This window comes from Rhineura floridana, chromosome 5, assembly GCF_030035675.1.
Source record: "Rhineura floridana isolate rRhiFlo1 chromosome 5, rRhiFlo1.hap2, whole genome shotgun sequence".
In the NCBI taxonomy this organism is placed as follows: Eukaryota; Metazoa; Chordata; class Lepidosauria; order Squamata; family Rhineuridae; genus Rhineura; species Rhineura floridana.
In genome coordinates, this window is record NC_084484.1 from 85,939,501 (window position 1) to 85,967,278 (window position 27,778).

The 27,778-nt window shown below is 42.3% G+C and overlaps 1 protein-coding gene across 13 annotated transcripts in view; it reads right to left on the reverse strand.

Moving 5' to 3' along the window:
* DMD (dystrophin) overlaps positions 1 to 27,778 on the reverse strand; it is a 2,032,119-nt gene that overhangs the window by 440,706 nt on the left and 1,563,635 nt on the right. For all 13 annotated transcript variants that reach the window (XM_061627388.1, XM_061627390.1, XM_061627384.1 and 10 more), the window contains one exon: positions 4,148 to 4,302. In XM_061627388.1, coding sequence (XP_061483372.1) covers positions 4,148 to 4,302 — 155 coding nt within the window. The remainder of the gene's footprint in view (positions 1 to 4,147; positions 4,303 to 27,778) is intronic.

Below are 27,778 nucleotides of genomic sequence, written 5' to 3' on the forward strand. Positions count from 1 at the left end.
TAGTTGTGTTTGTTAGTTAAGGACAAGGAAGCAACACGTAAAGGCTAAAAACACTACTTTACAGGACTATTTTTCCAAGATAATGCATATGAACCACTCGGAAGACTTACAATGCTCTATGTAAATGCTAATTTACTATTATTCACTAATAGGCAAAAAAACTTGCTGTTTAAGAATGTACCTATAGCCAACAGATATTTCTATCAAACTTTAAAAAGCAGGGAAATTGGGCAGCTATAGTGAATGCACCAGGGGAGCAGCAGACCTGACCTCCTCTCTGAGATATTGGACTGCCCTACAAATTTGTCAAAATGCAAACACAATTTGGGTTGGTCTTTCAGAGTCCAATCCACTTCCTGTGTAGCTTGGAAGAATTGCTGAGAATTGCTAGGAGATGTCCTGTTCCCCTCACAGAGCTACAATCAGAGTGGCTGACTGTTAAACCACTCTGGCCACCGGTGCTCTGTCAGGAGAATAGCAGTCTCCTCTCAGCACCCTTCACAAACTACATGTCAGCTTCAGGGCTGGGGGCTGGGCAGTAACGAAGCAGCCGGCAGTTAGCTGGCAATAAATCAATCAAGGCCAGGCAGATAACAGAGGCCGGCTGGCAGAAGAAAGGCTTGACAAACTAACCAGTAGCAGTGTCCAAGAGCGTTGTCCAGGTAGGGAAGCAGAATTCAGAAAGCCAGGGGTCCAGTCCGAAGGTCTAGAGGCTAGTAACGGCGTTACACGCAAGGGGTCACAACCAACGTTGTAGTCAGCAGTCTTCTGCAGCCATGAATTGCCTTTTATAACAGACTCCCTAAGCCAGGTGCCCGTGATTAGTCTCCCAGCTGCTTAGAGCTGCTTGTTCTTAAATGACCCAACTTCTTCCTTGGTTGCTGTGCTACTCGCTGGTGTCTCCTTTCTGCAGGGGGGAGGGGAGCCTCCTGTTCATACCCAGAATCCGATTGAGGGGCTTCAGCCAGGTCCTGGACATTCTCCAGCTGGGGAAGAGCCAGAGTTGTATCCTCAGGGGTTCCACTAGTTCCTTCTCCTGGGTCTGCCAACTCTGCCTCTTCCTCCTCCTCCGAGTCCTCTGAAGGGGCCATGACACTACACTTCCGGGGATTCTCTGAGGGAAGCCATGACTGTCTCATGTGAAAGCAAAGTCTGGTGTGGGTGTGGCCCCGATTAGGCAAGCCCAGCAGCTGTGAATCTGGCTTTTAGAACACTGACAGTTGGTTCTTACTGAGCATGTCCCACATTATCATTGAGTTCAAGCCAACATTTCTTAAATTAATTAAAAATCAGCCAGGCATTTTTTTTTAACTTTTAGACTGCAGAAGATGAAGGTCAAAGTATGGAGCAAGGTCAGCAATAGGATTACAGGTACTTTGTGAACATGGCTGATTTTTAATGAATTTCAACAGATTATGATAACTCAGAGAAAAAAGTCCAAAAGGGGTCTGCATTTTTCTCTCTCTCTTTAGAGTTTGAACTCTCTATTCTCTCTGACAGTTTTGTGTATTGCCATGAAAATTGAGAGGGTTGTTAAACAAGCATTTCTGAGCTCAGGACTGTATGTTTTCTAAGGTTTTGTTTTGAAATGAGCTTATGAGAAGCATCAGAATGGTATGGGCGTATTTTCAATTTAATATTGCGGAATGTGAAAAATCCACTCTGGCTATAGTATACAGCCACTCTTGTGGCTGTACAATTAACAGGCCTATCAGGAACTGCAGAGCCATGCTGGCTGGCTAGATCTATTAGTATGAAGAGACTGAACATGGACCCAGTTGACAGGTAACACCAAGCCAATTCATGGCTTATTGCAGATGAACAAAACTTTCAGGTCCCAATTAGAAGAATGTGGTTGCTTTGCTCTTCCTGTGGTGTTGCTGTTGCTGCTACACTGCTATCAGCTTAGCATTACATCTGAACCTAGGCTTGTGGTTTATCTTCCCCATTGAAATCTTGAGTGGTAAGCCACAGAACAAACCTTGACTACAACTTGTAGTTTGTCTGATGTGAGATAAACCGTGAGCCCGGGCTCAGACTTAACACAAATCCAAAGCATGATTTAGCTCACAACAACATGGCAGCAACAGGACCAGAGGAGAAGTAAAGTGGCCACAATCTTCTCTCTGGGACCTTGCATGTTTGCTTGTTTGTGCAAAGCCATGGCTTACCTTAATGTTACACGCAAACCCAGTCACAGTATGGTTTCTGAGATCAGTTGTCTTTTTTTCAGTTTGGTATGAAAATAAGAGAGAAGCAGAACTGGAGTCTATATATTTGGCAAATTACACGTGTCACAAAGTATGTGTTTTTAAGGACCAAAGAAAGGGGGCACTTTACCCATGCCCGGAGAGACCCAGTGTGGGATGCAAGCCTCTTAACATGACAGAGAAAAATAAATTGTACATCATGCTTTAGTATTTTTAAGCAAACATTTATCTGTTTCTATCCGGAGTGTAAAAATCTCATAAGATCTTTGGACATTTGCCAATCAGAAGTAGTTGTAGAAAAAATAAAATAAAATAAGCAGCAGAGACTGTGTCTTGCTGTCACGAGTCCCAGAGTTCTTTGGTTTGTTTTAGCATTTCCCATGCACAAGCAGGCAGAGGCAGTATGAGGCAGATGGCAAACAGCACATGAATTGGACAAATATCCTAATAATTACTTATTATTATTTCAGCCAGTGCTGCTGAAAGGATATACTGGCCCCAGAGAATATGTAACCAACTAGTTTACTGGTTTCCAGAATTCATAAAAGAACTAACCTTAGATCATAGGAGCAGGAAACTTTGTCTAAAGATAATTTGTCATTTGTGTATAATTAATATGCATACCTGGCCTATTGTCAAACTGTAAGTACAAAAATAAATCAGCCAGAAGCACTTAAAGGAAACCAAAGAGGCTAAAGGACATCAATCAATCCTCCAACTTTTCAAAACAAAGAAAGCCCGAGGAACTCACAAACTTGGCCCCAGAAATGTAATAACTCTAATAACGCCAGGAACAGGCATATGTTGCTTTACTTCTAAGGAAAATGGCAAATCTGACCTTAATTTATTTTCTGATACAAACCCTTGTGCTCAAGTTCCTCAAAGCTTGTGACAGTTTTACTGAACAGTGTTTGTAGCCTAAGTATTATCCACATTTTAAGAAGTACAAAAAAAAGAGCATTTTTGGTAGTTACAGCTGATTTAAATAACGTTCCCTATGCCAAGAAACCCTTTCATTATATTTTATAATTTACACTGTGCACTCTTCTGACCTTATTCATAAACTGTAATTAAATGCAATTTAAACCCACATTCATGTTTGGATTTGATTATAAGCTATAAAGCCTAATGTTAGATATAAAGCCTAATGTTAAATACTAAACCAATCTAAATGAACTCAACTTAATTTTATACATCTCATTGAATGTACAACAATATGAAACAATGAATCTGTTTTATTACTTTAATAAAATTAATTTTATTCTATGAATTTTTGTATAGATTTTGTAATGGGTGATTCATATATTAAAGGAAGGCTCTAAAATAGCTTTTAGAATTGCAATCATATCTAAATTGAATGATGAGAGTGTATAAATATGAACCAAGAAAGCTTTAATCAAGAACCTAATCTAAGAAGAATTATTACATAGAATTTTCTTAAGCATGATAGGGCTTCACATTCTTAACCTTATGTGAACCACATTTCCATAGGACCATCATTTCCCTACTTAGTATGCAACTTCAAAAATAACTGAACAAAGTTCTTAGGACAATGTAGTCCACACAGTTACTTTGGATGGAGCTTACTAACAAGCATAACTACAGAGACAGGTTTGAGTTATAGGTAGTTATAGTTATATATATAACTATATATATATAGTTATAATTACATATAAAAGATTAGGCAGAAATTCAAACACTCATAGAAAATTATTATATATGTAAATAAAATTAATAAGCAAAATAGGTAATTAATAAAAGCTCATTTTAAACAATTAAGCATATAATTGGAAACAACAGAAAATAACAACAGAACGATTTCCTCCTTACTTCTTCAGTCTTTCACTGTCATTACTTCCTGAACACTGTTAAAAGAAAAATAATTCAACCATTCAGTCAGTTTTATAAGAGTGATGTTACTAGATGTTTTGTCCTACCTTTTATTAATGGTGGCCCAAGTATCATTAATATTATTCGTCATCAGTTCTACTTTTCTGGTGTCATCAGCTGAGTAATCCCGGAGAAGCTTAAGTGCTAAATCATTTGCCACATCCACATTTATATGCAATTGCCGTAGCTCTTTTGCAAATTGCTGGAAAAACAGAGAATCAGTTTAGTCTGAAATGAATATCAATAAGCTACACAAATTTCAAATACATATAACACATATTAAACATTCTTAAGGAAAATGTATAACCCTTTCAGTTGCGGATAATACCTAGATAGAGCCTATTCCGCAATATGCTACATGAAGCTTCAGGGAAAGCATAATTCTCCATTCACTTCAATGAAAAATGCAGCTCCACATTGTATCCCTTTCAGCATGTACAGTTTTCCCTTCTGCTGAAATTAATGGGAACTCCCTAGGATTGGAGGAGATCCATTCATGCAATCATAACTCTAAAGTCTATTATTGTTGTTGTTGTTGGCTGCTTTCACACATAGGACTGATTGTATTAGTTTAACGGATTAAAAAGGTAGCGCTTCTGTCCCAATTTTTAAAATCCCTTTCACACTGCAGTATCTTTTGCATTAAGGAACAGCAGTTTTTTCAGCCGATATACCAGCATTTTGGGCAGCTGGCTTTCACATAATAATAATAATAATAATAATAAAATTTTATTTGTTAGTCGCCTATCTGTCTGAATTAACGGACACTCTAGGCGACTTAGAGCAGCAAAAATACAATATACAATACAATAAAATACAATACACAATACAATAAAATACAACCACATTCATCAATTAAAACTAACATCAAAAACATCAGTTAATACATTACAAACTAATCTAGCTCGAAGTTCCTGTAGGCCTGCCTGAATAGCCAGGTCTTTAAAGCTCGGAGAAAACTCATCAGGGAGGAGGCATGTCGAAAATCGTAAGGGAGAGAATTCCAGAGGGTGGGAGCCACTACCGAGAACACCCTCTCTCTGGTCCGCACCAGCCGAGCTGTTTTGGCCGGTGGGACCGAGAGGAGATCCTGCGTGGCTGATCTTGTGAGGCGGCTTAACTGGTGATACTGGAGGCGGTCCTTTAGATAAACCGGGCCGAAACCGTATAGGGTTTTAAAGGTCAATACCAACACCTTGAATTGGGCCCGGTAAACCACTGGTAGCCAGTGAAGATCTATCAACACCGGGGCGATATGTTCCCGGCGACAGCTATACGTAATCAAGCGTGCCGCCGCATTCTGCACCAGCTGGAGTTTCCGGACCGTCTTCAAGGGTAACCCCACGTAGAGTGCATTACAATTGTCTAAGCGAGAGGAGACCAGGGCATGTATCACTCGTGGGAGTAGCTGTACAGGAAGGTAGGGTCGCAGCCTCTGTATCAGATGTAATTGATACCAAGCTGCTCGGCTCACTGCCGAAACTTGAGCTTCCATGGACAGCTGGGAGTCAAGAATGACCCCGAGGCTGCGGACCTGATCCTTCAGGGGTAATCTCACCCCGTTAAACACCAAGTCGATGTCTCTCAACCTTCTCTTATCACCCATGAGTAACACCTCGGTCTTATCGGGATTTAGCTTCAGCCTGTTCTCACCCATCCATCCACTAACGGACTCCAGGCACTTGGACATGGTCTCCACAGCCAACTCTGGTGAGGACTTAAATGAGAGATAGAGCTGAGTGTCATCCGCATATTGGTGACACTGCAGCCCAAAACTCCTGATGATGGCTCCCAGTGGCTTCATATAGATGTTAAATAGCATGGGGGAGAGGATAGAACCCTGTGGCACTCCACAAGTGAGAGGCCAAGGGTCTGAAACCTCATCCCCCAATGCTACCCATTGGTACCTGCCTGAGAGATAGGAATGGAACCACCGTAAAGCAGTGCCCCCCATCCCTAATCCCTCTAGGCGGTTTAACAAGATACCGTGGTCGACGGTATCAAAAGCTGCTGAGAGATCCAGGAGGACGAGGAAAGTATATTCTCCCCTATCCAACGCCCTCCTCATATCATCTACCAGGGCGACCAAGGCTGTTTCAGTTCCATGTCCAGTCCTGAAGCCCGATTGGAATGGATCTAAATAATCCACTTCATCCAAGTGCGTCTGTAGTTGTTTAGCCACCACTCGCTCTATCACCTTGCCTAAGAATGGTAAACTAGAAACTGGGCGAAAGTTCTTCAACTCTTGGGGATCCAAGGAGGGCTTTTTCAAGATGGGCCTTATCACTGACTCCTTGAGGGCTGATGGCATTGCACCCTCTTCCAAGGATGCATTTACCATCGCCTTGATCCCTTCGCCCAGTTTCTCCTTGCAGCTCACAATGAGCCACGAGGGGCAAGGATCGAGCAGACAAGTGGTTGGCTTCACAGTAGAGAACACCTTGTCCACTTCCTCAGCGAGAAGAGGCTGAAACCGCTCCCATTGGACCGGAATGCAACTGGCCGATTCTGGCCCACTACTTGTACCCACGGCGTGCGGAGTCGTGCACTTCAGACACTCGATTTTATCGGCAAAGTGCTTAGCAAATATGTCACAGGAGGCTTTAGAATGTTCCATGGGTTCCTGCGCAACTGGACCGACCAGGCTTCGGACCACTTGGAACAACCTCCTGGGACAACATTCTGCCGACGCAATAGAGGCAGCAAAGAAATCCCTCTTTGCTGCCTTTGTTGCCACATGGTAGGCCGCTATTGCTACTCTAACCAGTGTCCAATCGTCTTCAGTGCGAGACTTCCGCCACCGGCGCTCTAGTCGTCTCACCTCCTGTCTCAGACCTCGCAATCGAGGTGTGTACCAAGGTGCTGTCTGAGTTCTATTCAGGGGGAGAGGACGTTGCGGAGCCACTTGGTCTACCGCCCTGGTAAGCACATGCACACTGTTCCCCACTGTCTAGGAGGTCTAAGATCCTGTCCCATTGCCATGCAAGCCCTCCCCTTTTAGGATCTCACTTTTTAAATTATTTTATTTGTATCGACATGGTGTGTGTGTGTGGGAAATGCAGCTGCTATCTGAGCCTATGCCAGAATACCAGTACATTTTCCTCAGGCAAAACCCTCCCTCCCATGTGACTAAAGGGCAGGAATGCACTGCATGCTGGAATGCCTGTCACGTGAGAGGCTGCAGCTAGCAAAAACCTCCAGTGATTTTCCGAGTTCCCAGCCTTGCTAACGGATTATTTCTAGTATCATTTATCATGGAAATTTGCACTAAACTTGCATTACATTCCACTAGAATTCTGGAGCTAGCTTCTACATAATGTGAAAGATCAAATATAATGCACAGTCTATCAGGTAAGAAATCGTCAGAATAACGGAATAAAGTACAGTGCGAAAGCAGCCCCCGTTGTTGTTGTAAACATTTATTGCCTGACCTTCACCCAGAGGTCCCAGGGTGGGTTACAACAACCTTTAAATACATTGTTAAAAACAATTAAAAACAACCAGAATCACAAAATAGGGTGGGTCCTAAAAATATATGTCTCAGGTGTCAAAGTCCAGTGTAAAGAGAAATGCCTTCAGCATTTGCCTAAAGCTGTACAGTGAGGTTGCCAGACACATCTCGGTGGGGAGTACCACAACTTAGGAGCTGCCAAAGGGAATGCCCTCTCCCAGTCCACCCCTCTAAGCTTCTGAGGGTGATAGAACTACTAAAAGGGCCCCTCTGCTGATCTCAACACCTGAGAGGGTCTGTAAGGAATGAGGACAATCTTGTTTCAAGGTATCTTGACCTGTTTTCTTATGGGATAAAATAAAAGTATAAATCTAATGACCAGAGTGTGACAGATCTAATCAAGAAAATGTAAGCTGTGTCAGGCTATATTTAAAGCTTATTTTAATTATCATGCATGGATTTCCCAAAAGAGTCCTGAGAACTGTAGTTTGGAGACAGTGCTAATAATTTTCTCTTAGAAAATGAATCCCTCGTTCTCCTCAGAAATACAGTTCCCTGTTTCCCTGGGAAAAATAAATGAACTCTGAACCCTTTTGAGGTCCAAACTACACATTAGGTGTAGTTGTGCAATTGGTTCTTACCCAAGTTTTTGTCGAGGAAAAGCACCCTGTGGACTGGTGGGCAATATAAAAGAAAGGGACAGCTTTACCCATTCCCTGCCAGTTGTTTGTCCAGGTGCAATTCTCTCCACCCAACCACCTTTCCCACCCATGTGGAAAGAGATATGGGAACATAAAATGTAGTTTGGCACTAAGTCTCTTGTTGTTGTTATGTGCCTTCAAGTCAATTTCAATTTACGATGATCCTATGAATCAGTGACCTCCAATAGCATCTTATAAATCACCCTGTTCAGATCTTATTAAGTTTAGGTCTGTGGCTTCCTTTACTGAATCAATCCATGTCTTGTTTGGTCTTCCTCTTTTTCTACTCCATTCTGTTTTTCCCACCATTATTGTCTTTTCTAGTGAATCATGTCTTCTCATGATGTGTCCAAAGCATGATAACCTCAATTTCATCATTTTAAGTTCTAGTGATAGTTCTGGTTTAATTTTTTCTAACACCCAATTATTTGTCTTTTTTGTGGTCCATGGTATCTGCAAAGCTCTCCTCCAACAGCACATTTCAGACAAATAGATTTTTCTCTTATCCACTTTTTTCACTGTCCAACTTTCACATCCATACATAGAGATTGGGAATAACATTTTATTTATTTATTTAAAGTATCTATCCCACCGTTCTACCCTACAATAGGGCACTCAGGGCGGCTACAATAAAATTGCACACATATATAATAAAATACACAATAAAAACACAAACATTACAGTAAATTACAATGCATAAAATACAATTAAAATACATAAAATGAATTATCCATACACATACAAACATACATACATGTATATATGTGCATACACATATGAGGGAGTGAGAATAAAAGAACTTAAAAGATAAAAATAAAAGATAAAAAAACTTAAAACAGTGTCAGGCTGACCAGTCAGTCCCAACCAAAGGCTCTCCGGAACAAAATACTTTTTACAAGTTTCTGGAAAAGCATCAGTGAGGGAGCAAAGCAGGCTTCTTGGAGCAGGGAATTTCAAATTCTGGGAGCTACAATTGAAAAGGCTCTCTCCCGCGTGCTTCTCAGTCTAACTTCTTTCATTCCAGGCATGCAGAGGAGACCAGAGATAGATGATCTTACATCCAGGCTAGGAACATATGGACGTAAGTGGTCCCTTAAGTACTCTGGTTTAAGGTGGTTTAGGGCTTTAAAGGTCAAAACCAGCACTTTGAATTGGGTTCGGAAACAAACTGGGAGCCAGTGGAGTCGATAAAGAACAGGGGTGATATGCTCCCTGCACCATGCACCAGTTAATATTCTGGCTGCTGCATTTTGGACCAACTGTAGTTTCCAAATCGTTTTCAAAGGTAGCCCCACGTAGAGTGCGTTACAGTAATCAAGCCTCGATGTCACCAATGCATGTGTCATTGTGGCCAAGTCAGCTGCTTCCAGGAACGGACACAGCTGGTAGACCATTTTGACATAGGCAAAAGCACTGCTGGCTACTGCAGCCATCTGATATTCAAGCAGCAGGGCAGGATCCAGAAGAACTCCCAAACTGTGGACCTGCTTTTTCAAGGGGAGTGCAATCTAATCCAGAACAGGTTGCAACCCTATCCCTGGGGCAGTTTTCCTCTTGGTCAGCAACACTTCTGTCTTCTCTGGATTAAGTTTCAGTTTGTTAGCCCACATCCAACCCTTCACAGCCTCCAGGCACCGATTTAGGATGAGCACTCCCACCCTGCCATCAGATGGAAGGGAGAGATAGAGGTGAGTGTTATCAGCATATTGATGGAACTGCACTCCAAATCTCCGGATGACATGGTCTGAATGATCCTGACTTTAGTGTTCAGCAATACACCTTTGCATTTGAGGATGTTTTGAGTTCTCTCATAGCTGCCCTCCCCAGTCCTAGCCTTCTTCTGATTTCTTGACTATTGTCTCCATTTTGGTTAATGACTGTGCCAAGGTACCGATAATCCTTGACTAGTTCAATGTCCTCATTGTCAACATTAAAGTTACATAAATCTTCTGTTGCCATTACTTTAGTCTTCTTGACATTCAGCTGTAGTCCTGCTTTTGTGCGTTCCTCTTTAATCTTCATCAGCATTCATTTCAAATCATTACTAGTTTCTGTTAGTATGGTATTATCTGCGTATCTTAGATTACTGATATTTCTCGCTCCAGTTAACACACATCCTTCTTTTTGGTCCAATCCCGCTTTCTATATATGTTCTGTATATACAGTAGATTAAACAAATAGGGTGATAAAATACACCCGTCTCACACCCCTTCCGATGGGAAACCAATCGGTTTCTCCATATTCTCTCCTTACAGTAGCTTCTTGTCCAGAGTATAGGTTGTGGATCAGGACAATCAGATGTTGTGCTACCCCACTTCTTTTAAAGCATTCCAAGGTTTTTCATTTATTTTATTATTTTTTTTTAATAATTTTTTATTCAAATTTTTCCAAAAACAAACAAAACAAAATAAAAAAAACATAACAATACAACAACAAAAAGTAAAAATAAAATAATTGACTTCCGATTTGTCACAGATCAGGTATAAGTATATAATATACATCAAACCTGTCCCTTAATATATACATACAGAATCCCTTTTCTCCATAGGCTGTCTTAATTAATCGTCAAATCCCAGTATCATCATTTTATTTTGATCTTTCAACAAAAAGTCTAAGAGAGGCTTCCATTCCTTAAGAAATGTATCTGTCGATTTTTCTCTAAGTAAACATGTCAATTTATCCATTTCTACTAGGTCCATTAATTTCAATAGCCATTCTTCCATTGTTGGTGTTGATTCCATTTTCCACTTTTGTGCATATAATAATCTTGCTGCCGTAAGGTTTTTCATGATCTACACCAGCCTTTCCAACCTTTCGGTCCCCAGATGATGCTGGACTACAATTCCCATCATTCCTGACCATTAGCCATGCTGGCTGGGGTTGATGGGAGTTGTAGTCCAACAACATCTGGGGACCCAAAGGTTGGGAAAGGCTGATCTACACAGTCAAAGGCTTTGCTGTAATCTATAAGGCACAGGGCGATTTCCTTCTGAAATTCCTTGGTTCGTTCTATTATCCCACGTATGTTTGCAATATGATCTCTGGTACCTCTTCCCTTTCTAAATCCAGCTTGGACATCTGGCATTTCTCACTCCATATATGGTAAGAGCCTTTGTTGTAGAATCTTGAGCATTACTTTACTTGCATGGGATGTTAAGGCAATAGTTTGATAATTACTGCATTCCCTGAGATCCCCTTTCTTTGGAATTGGGATGTATATTGAACGCTTCCAGTCTGTGGGCCAGTGTTTAGTTTTCCATATTTGTTGACAAATTTCTGTCAAAATTTGGACAGATTCAGTCTCAGTAACTTGTAGCAACTCTATTGGCATGCCATCTGTTCCTGGTGATTTGTTTTTTCCAAGTATTGTAAGAGCAGCTTTTACCTCACATTCTAACATTTCTGGTTCTTCATCAAACAGTTCCTCTGTGAATGAATCGGTCATCCTCGCATCTCTTTCATACAGTTGTTCAGTGTATTGCTTCCATCTTTGTTTTATTTTATCTCAGTCAGTCAGTGGGTTCCCCTGTTGATTATTCAACATCTCTACGCTTGGTTTAAATCTCCCTCTCATTTATCTAATCTTTTGGAATAGGGCTTTTGTTGTATCTTTTTTGTTGTTCTCTTCTATTACTATACAATAACTATTGTAATTATACAGCCCCAAGAGTGGCTGTATACTAAAGTCAGTGTGAATTTTTCGCATTCTGCAATGTTAAATTGAAAATACCCCCATGCCATTCTGACACTTCTCATAAACTCATTTCAGAACAAAACCTTACAAAACGTATAGTCCTGAACTCAGAAACGCTTGCTTAACCCTCTAAATTTTCATGGCGATACACAAAACAGAAAGAATCGAGAGTTCAAAGTGTAAAATGAGAGAAAACAGATCCCTTTTGAACAATTTTCTATCAGAGTTCTCATAATCTGTTGAGATTGATTAAAAATAAGCCATGTTCACAGAGTATGTGTAATCCTATTACTGACCTTGCTCCATACTCTGACCTTCATTTTCTGCACTTTAAAACTTTAAAAAATGCCTGGCTGATTTTTAATTAATTTAAGAAATTTAGCATTGAACTCAATGATAAGGCTCGGCATGCTCAGTAAGAACCAACTGTCAGTGTTCTAAAAGCCAGTCTCACAGCTGTTGGGCTCGCCTAATCAGGGGCCACACCCACACCAGACCTTTATTCAACTTTAGACAGTCATGGATTCCCCCAAAGAATCCCAGGAAGTGTGGTTTGTGAAGGGTGCTGAGAGGAGACTCATGTTCCTGACAGAGCTCCAGTGGGCAGAGTGGTTTAACAGTCAGTTGGTCTGACTGAAGCTCTGTGGGGGCATCTCCTAGCAACTCTCAGCACCTTTCACTAACTACACTTCCCTGGATTCTTTGGGAGAAGCCATGACTGTCCAAAGTGAAATAAAGGCCTGGCGTGCATGTGGTCAGGAACAGTTTGGTTTAAATTTGTGTGGGAGGAAAGCCTGAAAAAAATCATACTGTTCACAATGTTTTTTCTTTTGGAAAGGAAAGGGGCTTCCCCTCTGCCCAGTGCCCACCCATCCAAACTCCTCCCCTCCCCCTCCCCTTCCTGCCCTTCTCCCCCCCTCTGCCCCTCCCCCAGGTGAGTTTCACCTATCCCAAACATGATTGCACAGGAGTAAATCCCACTGAACTAAAAAAACATGCAAATGATCAAACCTGTCCTCCCTTCCTCCTCCTCCCAATCCCCTCCCTCTTGCCCCTTCCCTCCCCTTCAATCACCCCTCCCTCCCTCTCCCCATCCCCTTCCAATTCCCTCCTTCCCTTCCCCTCCCCCCTCCCCTATGATCAGTTTTACCTATCTTAAGCATATTTGCATGGGAGTAAATCCCATTCAACTCAATAAGCATACAAATGATCAAACCTGCCCTCCCCTCCTCCCCCCACCCATCACCTTTCTTTTGACCCTTCCGCTTCCTTTGCCCCTCCTTCCCTATCCCCTATCCTAAGCATGATTGCACAGGAGTAAATCCCACTGAAGTCAAAAAGCATGCAAATGATCAAACCTGCCCTCCCCTCCTCCTCGCTCTTGCCCCTTCCTTCACCCTTCCACTCCCCATCCCCTTTCAATCCCCTCCTTCCCCCTCCTCCTCCTTCCCCTCCCTTCTTGTCTCCCCTTGTCCTCCCCCATGGGAACTTTTATCTATCCTAGGACTACGACCTGGGAGAAGAGGGTTTGAATCCCCACCATGAAGCTCACTGGGTGACCTTGGGTCAACCACTGTCTCTCAGCCTCAGAGGAAGGCAATGGTAAACCACCTCTGAATACCACTTACCATGAGAACCCTATTCATAGGGGCACCATAAGTCAGAATCGACTTGAAGCGTCCATTTCATTTTCAAGCATGTTTACCCAGGAGTAAATCCCATTGAACTCAATAAGCATGCAAATAATCAAATCTACCCTTCCCTCCTCCTCCCTTTCCATCACCTCCCTTTTACTTTCTATCCCCATTCCTTCACTCCTCCCCCCTCCCCTTCCAATCCACTCCTTCCCTCTGCTCCTCTCTCCCCCCTTCTTCCTTCCCTCTACTCTTCTCCCCCTTCTCCTCCCCCATGGCCAGTTCTACCTTTCCTACCCATGATTGCACAGGAGTAAATTCCAATGAACTCAATAAACATGCAAATGATCAGACCTGCCTTTCCCCTCCTTCCCCTCCCCTCTCCCTTCCTCCTTTCTTCCCCCCTTCCCTCTTCCTTCTTCCTCCTCCACTGCCCACTCTAGGCCTCCTTCCCCATGGTCAGTTTTATTTATCCTAAGCATGCTTGCATGGGAGTAAATACCACTGAACTCAATAAACATGCGAATGATCAAACCTACCATCCCCCTCCTCCTCGCCTCCCCATCCCCTGTGGTCAGTTTCACCTATCCTAAGCATGAATGCAGGGAAGTAAATCCCATTGAACTCAATAAACATGCAAATGATCAATCCATTCTCAGCAAACTTGCACAGGTTTAAAAAGCAGAGAAATTCACTAATAGGTAAAAGAAACAAGGAATTTGGGCAGCTATAGTAAATGCACCAGGGGAGCAGGAGACCTGACCTTCTCTCTGAGATACTGGACTGCCCTACAAATGTGTCAAAATGCAAACACCATTTGGGTTGGTATTGCACAGTCCAATCCACTTGCTGTGTAGCTTGGAAGAATTTGGTAACATGTGCCTCAGTATATGGTGAGTGGTGGCAACACCTGCAGTCAGCCCAAATAACAAAAACAAGACAAGTGCTGTGCTGATCTTGTTTTAGCAGGGAGGAAGCAACAATATTAAGACAGCTGATATAGTTCAGAGAGTCACTTTGTTTGATTTACTTTGCAATTTTAGTGAAGTTTCCGATAGTAAATCATTTTCTTTTGCTTCTGTTTCTGTGAATATGTGAAGTACAGCAACAATTTACAACACTAAAAAAAAAGCTCCAAAAACAGTTGTGGAATAGTTTCCAATGGACATGAGGAATGTCTCAGTTTGCACAAGATAAAACAGTGGGAGGTGAAATATATTGCAGCAACATTCTAGATGTGCTCTATGTTTTTAATTGACCATGCCCACCTTTCCTTAAGTGGAGTAGTTTAAGAACAGCAGGCTGAAAACATGCATCTTGGGCAGGCCAAGCTTTGTTGTTTTTTCCAGCAGCTAGAGACATTGCTTGAGTAGCAACATATTGTAATCAGTCTGATTTTACACCAAACTGCAATTTCAGATTCAACTGTTAATGAGCCTAAAATAGAAATAGAGCATAACCTCCAGTTTGAAACACAAAAGGCTGTCTTCACCATCATATGACATTGACCAATAAGAAGGCTTTGAAATTAATAAAAATAAATTTGACAGAGTTTTCTAGGATGAATAATGAGGGAAATATAATTTTCTAGATTAGATTCTCTGTAGAAACAGTAGTAACACAGGAAAGAAGCAAAGTAAGAAGAATACCAACAAACATACAAAAATGTAATTCTCCATCTTTGGAGATAGCATGTATTGCCACCACTCACCATATGCTCAGAGGCACATGTTACCAAATTCTTCCAAGCTACACAGCAAGTGGATTGGACTGTGAAAGACCAACCTAAATGGTGTTTGCATTTTGACCAATTTGTAGGGCAGTTCAATATCTCAGAGAGGAGTTCAGGTCTCCTGCTCCCCTGGTGCATTCACTATAGCTGCCCAATTTCCCTGCTTTTTAAAGTTTGATAGAAGTATATGTTGGCTATAGGTATGTTCTTAAACCGCAAGGGTTTTTTTTGCCTATTAGTGAATCGTTCTCTTTGTCCTCACGTACTAATCTCTGTATTGTTGCATTTAGGGTTCTGACCATGTTTCTGTCTCCTTTTGCTTTTGCTTTCCTTCTCTCTTTAACCATTTTAAGAGTTTCATTACTCATCCATTGAGGTCTTTCTTTTTATCTACAGGTATTGTCTTTTTGAGAGCCAGGGTGGTGTAGTGGTTAAGGTGCTGGACTATGACCTGTGAGACCAGGGTTCGAATCCCCACACAGCCATGAAGCTCACTGGGTGACCTTGGGCAAGTCACTGCCTCTCAGCCTCATGAAAACCCTATTCATAGGGTCGTCATAAGTCAGAACTGACTTGAAGGCAGTACTAAACACAATATTGTCTTTTTGCATTCTTCCCTGATAATGTCTCTGACTAAGTCTCTAGTGTAAATATATTCATAATAATATTTCTCTCCTATATCTTTTTCTCTCTCCTAAAAACAGATGGGTGATATAGATATTTGACATTCTGACTATATTTATGTATATGCTAGTGATTCATATAGGTAGATAGCACAAGCGTACAGTAAAACAGTAATAATAAAACGTTGATGCTCGGCATATACTTCATGTTTTTCTTTATTGTTTTATCTATTAGGTTATGTAATGAGTGCCACCTACTGGAATAGTACTAAACATGCATATACAGAGATGCTATTGTATTAATAAAAATTCTTTATCCCACAGTCACCCAGAGTCATTGCAATGACACATTTAAGCAATCATGTTGTCAATATAATTCCATATATACATTTGACATCTATGATCAGCAGTTTATTGCTATGCATATATAAATATTACTACTATTGCACCTCACTAAGCTAGTCTGTGGGAGAACATTAGAAAACATTTGTCTTGTTCCCATCTGTCAAAATTCTTGAGCAAATGGCTGTACAAAGTATAAATCATATGAAGAAAAAAGGAGCAATATAATTTTCCCACCAAAATGCTTTGTATAATATGTAATACCTCCCTCTGTGAAAATCAGTTTTCTTTAATTTTATTCATCTTTGCACTAAAGAACTGCTTTTGACTTGACTAACAGCACTGAAGTAATTAATGAGAACAAATCAATTCTGTCAATATTTACCCATGATACAAAGCAGACTTGAGTATCAAGTAGATAACTAAACAGCCTGTATATAATTACTGCAAATTTTTTGTAGTTTGGTTTTGGATTTCCAAAGGTACAGATAATCATTAGAGCAATTTGGGTCAGTAACTTTCTCTAACATAAAGTGCATTTTAATTACAGCCCATGACTCTCCCCTTACATACAAGAAATGGTTATAGAATGTTTACCACCCCCATCCCCAAACACACAGACATAAGCGCATGCACTCCCAAACATAGAGACATGCACATCCAACCACAGCCCAGGCAACCCCAAACACAGAGACACACACAGAGACAGACAGACAGACAGACAGACACACACACACACAGAGGTAGGGAGGGAGGGAGTGACTCTCTCTGTCTCACACACAAACCCTCACCCTTACCACCCCCAGCCACCACCATTCTCCACCCCAACCCACATGCCTTGACTGTTGGACCACTGCTGCCACCACCTTCATACCCATCCAGGCCCAGGCTGCAGCCCTCCCACCCACTGCAACATGCACAGCCTCCTCCAGTGCCACAGCAGCTTCCTGGTGCTCCTCCTTACATGGCCTCCTATGGCACTGTGACCCATGGGGCCTCCACCACCTTTGAGACCTGTTCAGCCTCCTCTGGTGGCATCTGACCAACAGAGCAAATTTCTCAGCTGCAGAGCCCACCTCCAGGTGCAGGGTTCCAAATCAGAGGTTGGAAGGGGATTCTTAGATGTCATTTATCTCAATCCCCAAGCCCATAACAACAGAATAAAGAGAGAATAAAGCGTCAAGGCCCCAGCTGACAAAGCGTCAAGGCCCCAGCTGACAAAGCATCAAGGCGAGTTAAGCAGCAGAGCGAGTTCGGCAGCAGGGCAAGGAGGCCAGGGCCCCTCACTCTGCCCGTCTGTTCCCTGACCTCAACTAAACCGCAGTCCCCAACCCACTGTCATAATAAACCTTAAACAAAACTATGCAGGTAAGAAGCCAGCAGGGGTGTGGGGGCTTTCCAGTGTTTTGCACTGCCTGCAGCATGTATGACTATCTGCCTGTTGGACAGAAGTCGTGGGTGTGCTCTCGGTGCAATGAGCTCCTGGCTCTCCGGGAACGACTTCATTTCCTTGAGGCCAAGGTGGCTGACCTGGAAAAGCTGACAGAGGCAGAGAGGTGTGTGGAGGAGGCCTTCAGGGATGTTATAGCTGTGTCCCACTCCAAGGATGATAGCTCTTCTGCTATCATGGAGAACGATGGTATCGGGGAAGGAGAGCATCCAGCCGTGGAAGAGGGAAACAATCCCTTAGAAGGGACCCATTCCTTGGGGGATAAGCAGCTATCCTCTCGTGCCGAGGATATATCTCCAGGGGGTGGAGGGATCCTTTTAGTGGGTGATTCAATCATTAGGAACATAGACAGTGGGGTGTGTGATGGGCGTGCAGACCGCAAGGTGTTTTGCCTGCCTGGTGCGAAGGTTGCGGATAGCGCCTGTCGTTTAGATAGTTTGGTAGACAGTGCTGGGGATGAGTCAATGGTCGTGGTGCACGTTGGCACCAACGACACGGGAAAATGCAGCCGTGAGGTCCTGGAAGCAAAATTTAGGTTGCTAGGTAGGATGCTGAAAGCCAGGACCTCCAAGGTGGCTTTCTCTGAAATGCTACCGGTTCCACGCGCAGGACCAGCCAGACAGGCACAGCTTTGCAGTCTCAATGCGTAGATGAGACGATTGTGTCTGGTGGAAGGGTTTCGATTTGTTAGGCACTGGGGAACATTTTGGGACAAGCCGGGCCTGTACAAAAGGGATGGGCTCCACTTGAACCAGAATGGAACCAGACTGCTGGCACTTAGAATTAAAAAGGTGGCAGAGCAGCTTTTAAACTGACTGAGGGGGGAAACCCGACAGGAGCTGAGGAAGGTCCGGTTTGGAGTAAACCCCCCTGGGATAAAGACCAAAGAAATGATGAAATTTTAAAAGGCCTAGAAGTTGGCATTGTGAGAGCAGGGGCACAGGATATAAATTCAGAAGGGCAAAATTACCACAGGCCAAACCACAAGTGCCAAAGACACTTGAAGAGAGACACTTCTTACAAGTGTCTGTACGCTAATGCTAGGAGCCTCCGAACCAAGATGGGAGAACTGGAGTGCTTGGTCTTAGAGAAGAGCATTGATATAGTGAGCATAACGGAGACCTGGTGGAATGGAGAAAACCAGTGGGATACGGTTATCCCTGGATATAAACTATATCGGAAGGACAGGGAAGGACGTATTGGTGGTGGAGTCGCTCTATACATGAAAGAAAGCATTGAATCCAGCAAGCTCGAAACCCCAAAAGAGGCAGACTCCTCCACAGAATCGTTGTGGGTGGTGATACCATGCCCCAGAAGGGATTTAATACTGGGAACATCGTCCCTCTGATCAAAATGCTCAGGGAGACCTTGAGATGAGATGTGAAATTGAGGAAGCATCCAAACTAGGAAATGTGGTAGTAATGGGTGACTTCAACTACCCAGACATAGACTGGCTGCATATGTGTTCCAGTCATGACAAAGAAGCAAAATTTCTAGATATTCTAAATGACTATTCCCTAGACCAGTTGGTCATGGAACCGACCAGAGGGATGGCAACCCTGGACTTAATCCTCAGTGCAGACCGGGACCTGGTGCGAGATGTAAGTATTGTCGAACCGATTGGGAGCAGTGACCATAGTGCTATTAAATTAAACATACATGTAAATGGCCAATTGCCAAGAAAATCCAACATGGTCACATTTGACTTCAAAAGAGGAAACTTCACAAAAATGAGGGGACTGGTAAAAAGAAAGCTGAAAAACAAAGTCCAGAGGGTCACATCACTCGAAAATGCTTGGAAGTTGTTTAAAAACACTATATTAGAAGCTCAACTGGAGTGCATACCGCAGATCAGAAAAGGTACCGCCAGGGCCAAGAAGATGCCAGCATGGTTAACGAGCAAAGTCAAGGAAGCTCTTAGAGGCAAAAAGTCTTCCTTTAGAAAATAGAAGTCTTGTCAGAATGAAGAAAATAAAAAAGAACACAAACTCTGGCAAAAGAAATGCAAGAAGACAATAAGGGATGCTAAAAAAGAATTGGAGGAGCACATTGCTAAGAACATAAAAACCAACAAAAATTCTACAAATACATTCAAAGCAGGAGACCATCTAGGGAGGCGATTGGACCCTTGGATGATAAGGGAGTCAAAGGTGTGCTAAAGAAATATAAGGAGATTGCACAGAAGCTAAATGAATTCTTTGCATCTGTCTTCACAGTGGAAGATACAGGGGAGATGCCTGAACCTGAACTAACATTTGCAGGAAGGGATTCTGAGGAACTGAGACAAATAGTGGTAACAAGAGAGGAAGTTCTAGGCTTAATGGACAATATAAAAACTGACAAATCACCGGGCCCGGATGGCATCCACCCGAGAGTTCTCAAAGAACTCAAAGGTGAAATTGCTGATCTGCTAACTAAAATATGTAACTTGTCCCTTGGGTCCTCCTCCGCGCCTGAGGACTGGAAAGTGGCAAATGTAACGCCAATCTTCAAAAAGGGATCCAGAGGGGATCCCGGAAATTACAGGCCAGATAGCTTAACTTCTGTCCCTGGAAAACTGGTAGAAAGTATTATTAAAGCTAGATTAACTAAGCACATAGAAGAACAAGCTTTGCTGAAGCAGAGCCAGCATGGCTTCTGCAAGGGAAAGTCCTGTCTCAGTAACCTATTAGAATTCTTTGAGAGTGTCAACAAGCATATAGATAGAGGTGATCCAGTGGACATAGCGTACTTAGACTTTCAAAAAGCGTTTGACAAGGTACCTTAACAAAGACTTCTGAGGAAGCTTAGCAGTCATGGAATAAGAGGAGAGGTCCTCTTGTGGATAAGGAATTGGTTAAGAAGCAGAAAGTAGAGAGTAGGAATAGACAGTTCTCCCAATGGAGGGCTGTAGAAAGTGGAGTCCCTCAAGGATCGGTATTGGGACCTGTACTTTTCAACTTGTTCATTAATGACCTAAAATTAGGAGTGAGCAGTGAAGTGGCCAAGTTTGCTGACGACACTAAATTGTTCAGGGTTGTTAAAACAAAAAGGGATTGCGAAGAACTCCAAAAAGACCTCTCCAAACTGAGTGAATGGGCAGAAAAATGGCAAATGCAATTCAATATAAACAAGTGTAAGTTATGCATATTGGAGCAAAAAATCTTAATTTCACATATACGCTCATGGAGTCTGAACTGGTGACCGACCAGGAGAGAGACCTCGGGGTTGTAGTGGACACCACAATGAAAATGTCGACCCAGTGTGCGGCAGCTGTGAAAAAGACAAATTCCATGCTAGGGATAATTAGGAAAGGTATTGAAAATAAAACAGCTGATATAATGCCGTTGTATAAATTTATGGTGCGGTCGCATTTGGAATACTGTGTACAGTTCTGGTCGCCTCATCTCAAAAAGGATATTATAGAGTTGGAAAAGGTTCAGAAGAGGGCAACCAGAATGATCAAGGGGATGGAGTGACTCCCTTATGAGGAAAGGTTGCAGCATTTGGGCCTTTTTAGTTTAGAGAAAAGGTGGGTCAGAGGAGACATGCCATTGGAAAGTGGATAGAGAAAAGTTCTTCTCCCTCTCTCATAATACTAGAACTCGTGGACATTCAAAGAAGCTGAATGTTGGAAGATTCAGGACAGACAAAAGGAAGTACTTCTTCACTCAGCACATAGTTAAACTATGGAATTTGCTCCCACAAGATGCAGTAATGGCCGCCAGCTTGGATGGCTTTAAAAGAAGATTAGACAAATTCATGGAGGACAGGGCTATCAATGGCTACTAGCCATGATGGCTGTGCTGTGCCACCCTAGTCAGAGGCAGCATGCTTCTGAAAACCAGTTGTCAGAAGCCTCAGGAGGGGAGAGTGTTCTTGCAATCGGGTCCTGCTTGCGGGCTTCCCCCAGGCACCTGGTTGGCCACTGTGAGAACAGGATGCTGGACTAGATGGGCCACTGGCCTGATCCAGCAGGCTCTTCTTATGTTCTTATATGTGGCCTCCTACGATACCTCTACCACAGCCTACACAGCCTCCTCCAGTGCTATCACCATTGCGGCCTTCAGGGCCTCCTCTTCTGCCACCATGGCCTGTGGTGCTCCCTCCTCTACTAGCCATGATGGCTACTAGCCATGATGGCTGTGCTCTGCCACCCTAGTCAGAGGCAGCATGCTTCTGAAAACCAGTTGCCGGAAGCCTCAGGAGGGGAGAGTGTTCTTGCACTCGGGTCCTGCTTGCGGGCTTTCCCCAGGCACCTGGTTGGCCACTGTGAGAACAGGATGCTGGACTAGATGGGCCACTGGCCTGATCCAGCAGGCTCTTCCTATGTTCTCTGCCACCGCCTCCTCCGGTGCTGTTGTTGTGGCCTGCACACCTCCTCTTGCGCTGCTACCACCTCCTCCAATGTCACCGCCACTGCAGCCAGCACAACCTACTCCATCATCGCCCTTGCTGCCACCACCACCACTGAAGCCAGCGTGACTTCCTCCAGCATTGCTGCCAAGTAGCCCACCCACTCACCCAGCAGTCTTTGCCACCTCACCTCGTCCCTGATGTCACACCGCATGACATCAAGATGGCATGATAGCTTACATTTTTATTATATAGGAAAAATTATGGGTGGTTCACACAACATTTTTGCATACATGAGCAGCAGTGACTGTCCTTAGAGAAGTGTGAAAGAAGCACTGTGATCCCGAGTACTGTTAGAGGCTGCTCTCTATGCTCCCAACGCTCAAATTTTATTTCTCTACATCACTATGTGACTAAGTGTAGTAGGAATTGCTCATGTTTGGGAGGAGGGGGAAATACTGTGAGAACCAGTCCTTAAATATTTTAAATTGTATCCTTCATCTTGTGGATATTGTCCATTTATTCCTTCTCATTCATTATCCTCATAATTAATCAGAGATTAAGAATATTGTGATAGCGATTGTTGATATTAGTTTTAGATGCTTAGTGATTTAATTTGGTGTCTAGTGATTGTATTTTATTAGGCTTTCTGATACTATAACCTGCCAGTTTAGGGTGAAGGTATAAATTTTAATAATAAATAAACACATATAATCTTATTTGTTCTGACTTGTCATGTCAAACACTGGATTTTGGATGCTAGAAGGAGTTTATAACTGCAAAGTCCTCCTCATGTAGTTTTCTACATGTTTGCTTGTACAATATGATTCAGAATACCAGTTGCTGGAAACCGCAAGTTGCGGGGGAGTGCTCTTGTCCTACTGTCCTGCCTGAAGTTGAGAGACTCAGACTCAACAGTGGTGTTTTCTCTTTTTATTAAAGTAATAGACAGCTGCAGTGCAGAGCACCTCATGTAACTAGATACTCTTTGTAGGTAGTCAGCACCTCTCTCTAGCTAAGCATGACTTCACAACTCCAAGACATTGACTCAGCAACTATTCCTCCCCCCTCTCCGAGTCTGCTTAAGTAGGTTGGGAGCACGCAAAGGGAGACTCCTCCTTAACTGAGTCTGTTGAATTTCCTGCCTCAAGCGTCTTCGAGTGCGGGGAGAAAGTGGAGGCTCAGCCAGTCTCTCATCTTCCCCTACAATGGAGAGGGGCTGCTGTCAGTTCAGGCATGGGAAGTGGAGGTGCGCCCAGCTGGGAAGCATCTGATGGGTCAGGTTGAGCTCCTGAAGTGAGGACTGGAGTTGCGAGGGCTGTAGTGTCAAAGACAGGGGTCGGGATGCCCTCTCGGTCCATTTCACTGCTTGACCCCTCCCCAAGTGATTCGTCCCAGTTCTCATCCTCCCTCTGTCTCATCCCTACCTGTTCACCCCCCCTGCGGGGCTCATTATACCTACTTGGGGGCTTACCATGGACATCTGGTTGGCCACTGTGAGAGCAGATAGTGGACTAGATGGGCCTGATCCAGCAGGCTCTTCTTATGTTATCTTTCTAAATCAACATTTTTTTAAAAGAAGGGGAACTAATGTAACAGGATCTACACATGCTATTTGTTTTAGTGATATAGCACAATTAAGTAATGGCCTATGAAGTTTAACTCAGGAAATGTGTACTTTTTCCAGTGCTGCATGAATTTGAATGACCTTGTAATCCCATCTGAAGAACACTATTTAATAGGCCTCCTGACAAACCCATTACAGGGCTATTTAAAAGTAGTGCTTCTCACCATTAACTTCAATACTTATAGCTATTAAAATCCTGACATTACTAAACAACATCAGTTAGAACATTAAAAGGGAGAATATAGCCTGTGCGCTCTCAGAAAACAATTAATCTTTTCAAAAACTTTGAAGAGCTCCAGTCTTCAGTCATCACTTCCATCTTTTCACAAAGATGGAGACCAAAATGATGCAATGACTCTTTTATCAGCCTATTAGAGTCCCATTATTTTATGTCTTACATGACTTCATATAATGATTTTTTATAATTAAACTAATGACATACTTCTCTTCTTTTTCCTTGTTCTTTTTTTTACTTTCAGGCCCCATTTATCTCTTAACTAATTATGGTTTCATTTTCCTTCTTTTTCGTTTTTCTTCCCAAAAGTGTTTCATTACCTTAATTTCATTGTGACATATTTTAGTATGTATTCTTAGTTTATCTCTCTCATTCCATAATTTTGCTGATTGTTAAATGGCTCAAGGAATTAGGGAAATATGTATATCATTCTAGTCATATATATTTAATTTTTCTTTAATTAGAAAACATTTGCAGTGATTTTAGAGGGAAAATCTAGGTAATTAAGGTTCTTAATTAAAACAAGTAAAAGACACTCTTTCCTAATATTACTCAGTGGAATAAAATAAGCAAATGAAGTAATATGTACATATGGCGTCATCCTGTTCAACGTATATCATTTTAAGCATTAACCTTCTGTATGAAGGAAGTATAGAATACTTACATACTTCCCACTTTTCTTTGTGGTGAGCACATACACAAGTTTGGTTTCTATTGGAATAAAGTCGCTGAAGGCCTGTTGCGTTTTCTAAAATTTGTGTTTGTTTACAACTATGCAATTTGAGTATAGGTGGAAGCATCACAAACACTCCAAAAGACAACCAAATCCACTGCCTCACATCAGATCTCATAGAGAAGCCCCCATCCCAAATGCTCACAGAGCCCCAAACTCAACTCTCTGCCTCTTCCTTTGTATTCCACTCAAAAACTGTGGTCTATTGTTCTTCAGTCATAGGTTTGCCCCTTTACCCAGGCCAGAGTGAGAGCAGATAAGGATGAATGATCTTCCCCAACCATCTTCCAGCCCTCATAGGACACTCACTTGTCTCAAGAAACAATTGACTAACAGAAGTGGGCAACCCATGCCCTTCTCCCTCTAAAGGTGCAGTCCAAAAGGCCACTCACATCTTCCTGTCACCACTGCTGCCCTGCCATCCCTGGAGATTAGACCCTCCAAAGGAAAAAAGCAAGCTGGCAGACAGGCATTCCTGCATATGCACAGGTCAGCCATAGAGAATGGAGAATACAACAGCCATTCTGAACTCTGTTCTAGGCCCACACTCTGTGATTTGTTCATACATACACAGAAACACTGGCCTGGTGGCCATTTTCTTCCTTTGGCAGAGGTGGTGCTGTCCAGCAGTGACGGGATCAGCAGTGGCAGATGTGGCAGAAAGATACAGGTATAGTACAGGGAAGAAGGCAAGAGCAGAGCAGAGCAGAGCAGATGGGGTAGCAGATTGTTTGGGAGTGAGTGGAAAATACTGATGTCAGAAAGAGGGAGGCAAGCTGGCTGGGGATGGGCAGGATAGGGGAGGGGAGGGGGAAGCCTGAGTGGTGTGTGTTGTGAGGATTGGTGTAGGTGTTTGAGAGAGAATAAATGGAAGAATAAAGGGGGTGAAACAGAATTGTTAGCTGGCAGGAGGGGAGCATGTGTTTAAGTATGTATGTCGGTATGAGAGAGAGAATGAATGGATAATGGATGAATGAAGGGTAGTAAGAGTTCCAGAGTTTTTATGAATGAGTTAATTTTATGAAAGAGTGAATGTGTTCATGTTAGTGAATGGATGAATTGTGTGTGTATATGCATGCATGTATGTATGAGAGAGAGAGAGAATGAATGAATGAATGAATGAATGAATGAATGGATGAATGAATGGATGAATGAATCAAGGGAAGACAGAGAGAAAAAAACTGTCTCCACCACTTTTTGGCTTTGGTAGAGAACCCCTTGAATGAATGAATGAATGAATGAATGAATGAATGAATGAATGAATGAATTTTAATAATACAGCCAAAAGCCATTCTTACACAACAACACATAATAAAATATTATCAGAATCAATAATTAATTCAAATCATTAAAATATATAGATTCAATTAAAAACGTTAAACAGTTTGATTATTGGATAGATAATTCACTATTGTTTTTCTGGTTTGGATAGCGCCCGCAGTGAATTTGGCGACTGCAAATGTCACCTCTGGTAAAAGATCATTTAATAGATAATCTGCATAAAAAACTTGGGTCCTTCCTGGAAGGGGTTGTAAAATTGGTGCAATGAATTGGCTCCTCAAGTCCTTATAATATGTGCAACGAAGAAGAACATGCTCGTTAGTTTCAGGTTCTCGAATATCACATGAGCATAATCTCTCTGAATAGGGAGTTTTATTATATCTGCCAGTGAGGATTGCAGATGGTAAGATGTTAAGGCGCATTAAAGTAAAAGCTCTGCGATAATTTGGAAGCTCTAGGGTCGACAGATATGTCATTAACGTACAGAACTTAGGGTTATGTCTCTGCTTCCTAATGAGAAGTAAATGGGTCTGGAAGTCGATGTCTTTCAGCCTTTGCTTAACTAGCTGACTAGCAGATTCAAAATTCAATTGTAATATATAGGAAGGAGAGAGCCCTAAACTTAATAATTTTTCGTGGATTAATGTCACCCACAAGGAATGGTGATTATCAGAGAGAATAAGGGGGGCCAGCCCTAAAGGGTTAAAGTTCAGCTTCAACCAGCATGCTATTCTCAACTTCCATATGTACGATTCTATGGATTGAAGACCACACTCCAATCTTAAAATGTGATTGGGTACACAGGTGGGCACTCCTAGTATTGCTCTTAAAAAGGAGTTTTGGATAGCTTCCAGTTTTGTGAAATTCATAAATGTACTAATCTGGGCTCCATATGTAAATTGGGGGACTATTTTGGCCAGGAAGACCTTAATTGCTGGGGGGACTGATTGGCCTCCTTTAGTATGATAGAAGGATAATAGTGATTTTATTGTACATCTAGCATTTAGCAAACTGGAATTTATATGCTGTTGTTGGGAACCTGATGATTGGAAAATAATTCCCAAATATCTAATGGTATTAACCTGATCTATGGGCCGATTGTCAATCCTCCAGACATGTTTAATCTTTTTTTTGGTGAAAACTAAAACTTTTGTTTTTTGGAGGTTAATTATTAGGTCTTCCTCAAGACAAAAAGATGTTAAAGTTGCCAATAGTCTTTTAAGGCCTATGGGCATTTGTGATAGCAGGAGTATATCGTCTGCATATAATAAACATGGTCTGGGAGTATGGGCCAGCATCGGGGGATGCGATGTAATTTGAGCAATATTGGATATTACGGCGTTTATGTAAATGTTGAATAATAGGGGAGCAAGGATGCATCCCTCTTTGACACCCTTGGAAGTTTGAATTCGTTTTGTTAGGTGGCCTTTGTTGTTACAACGAATTTGTAAAGAAGTATTTTGATATAGGCCTTGTATCAACATTAATAGACGCCTGTCGATTCCCAAATTTTGTTATTTTAACCAGAGTCTTGTTCTTGAAATTGAATCGAAGGCTGCTTTTAGGTCCACAAAGGCCGTATATAGGGCTTTTCCATTAGTATTACTATATTTAGAAATCAAATGCTGCAAAACCAAGCATGATCACCAGGAGAACGTCCGGTGCGGAAACCTGCTTGCTCTGGTGCTAGGATGTCCATCTGGATGACCCAGTCTGAAAGTTTCCTATATAAATAAGTAGCATATATCTTACTTATTATATTTAGGAGACTTATTGGTCTATAATTTGCTGGGTCTAAGTGGGATCCTTTTTTATAGATGGGGATTATTATTGCAGCTCC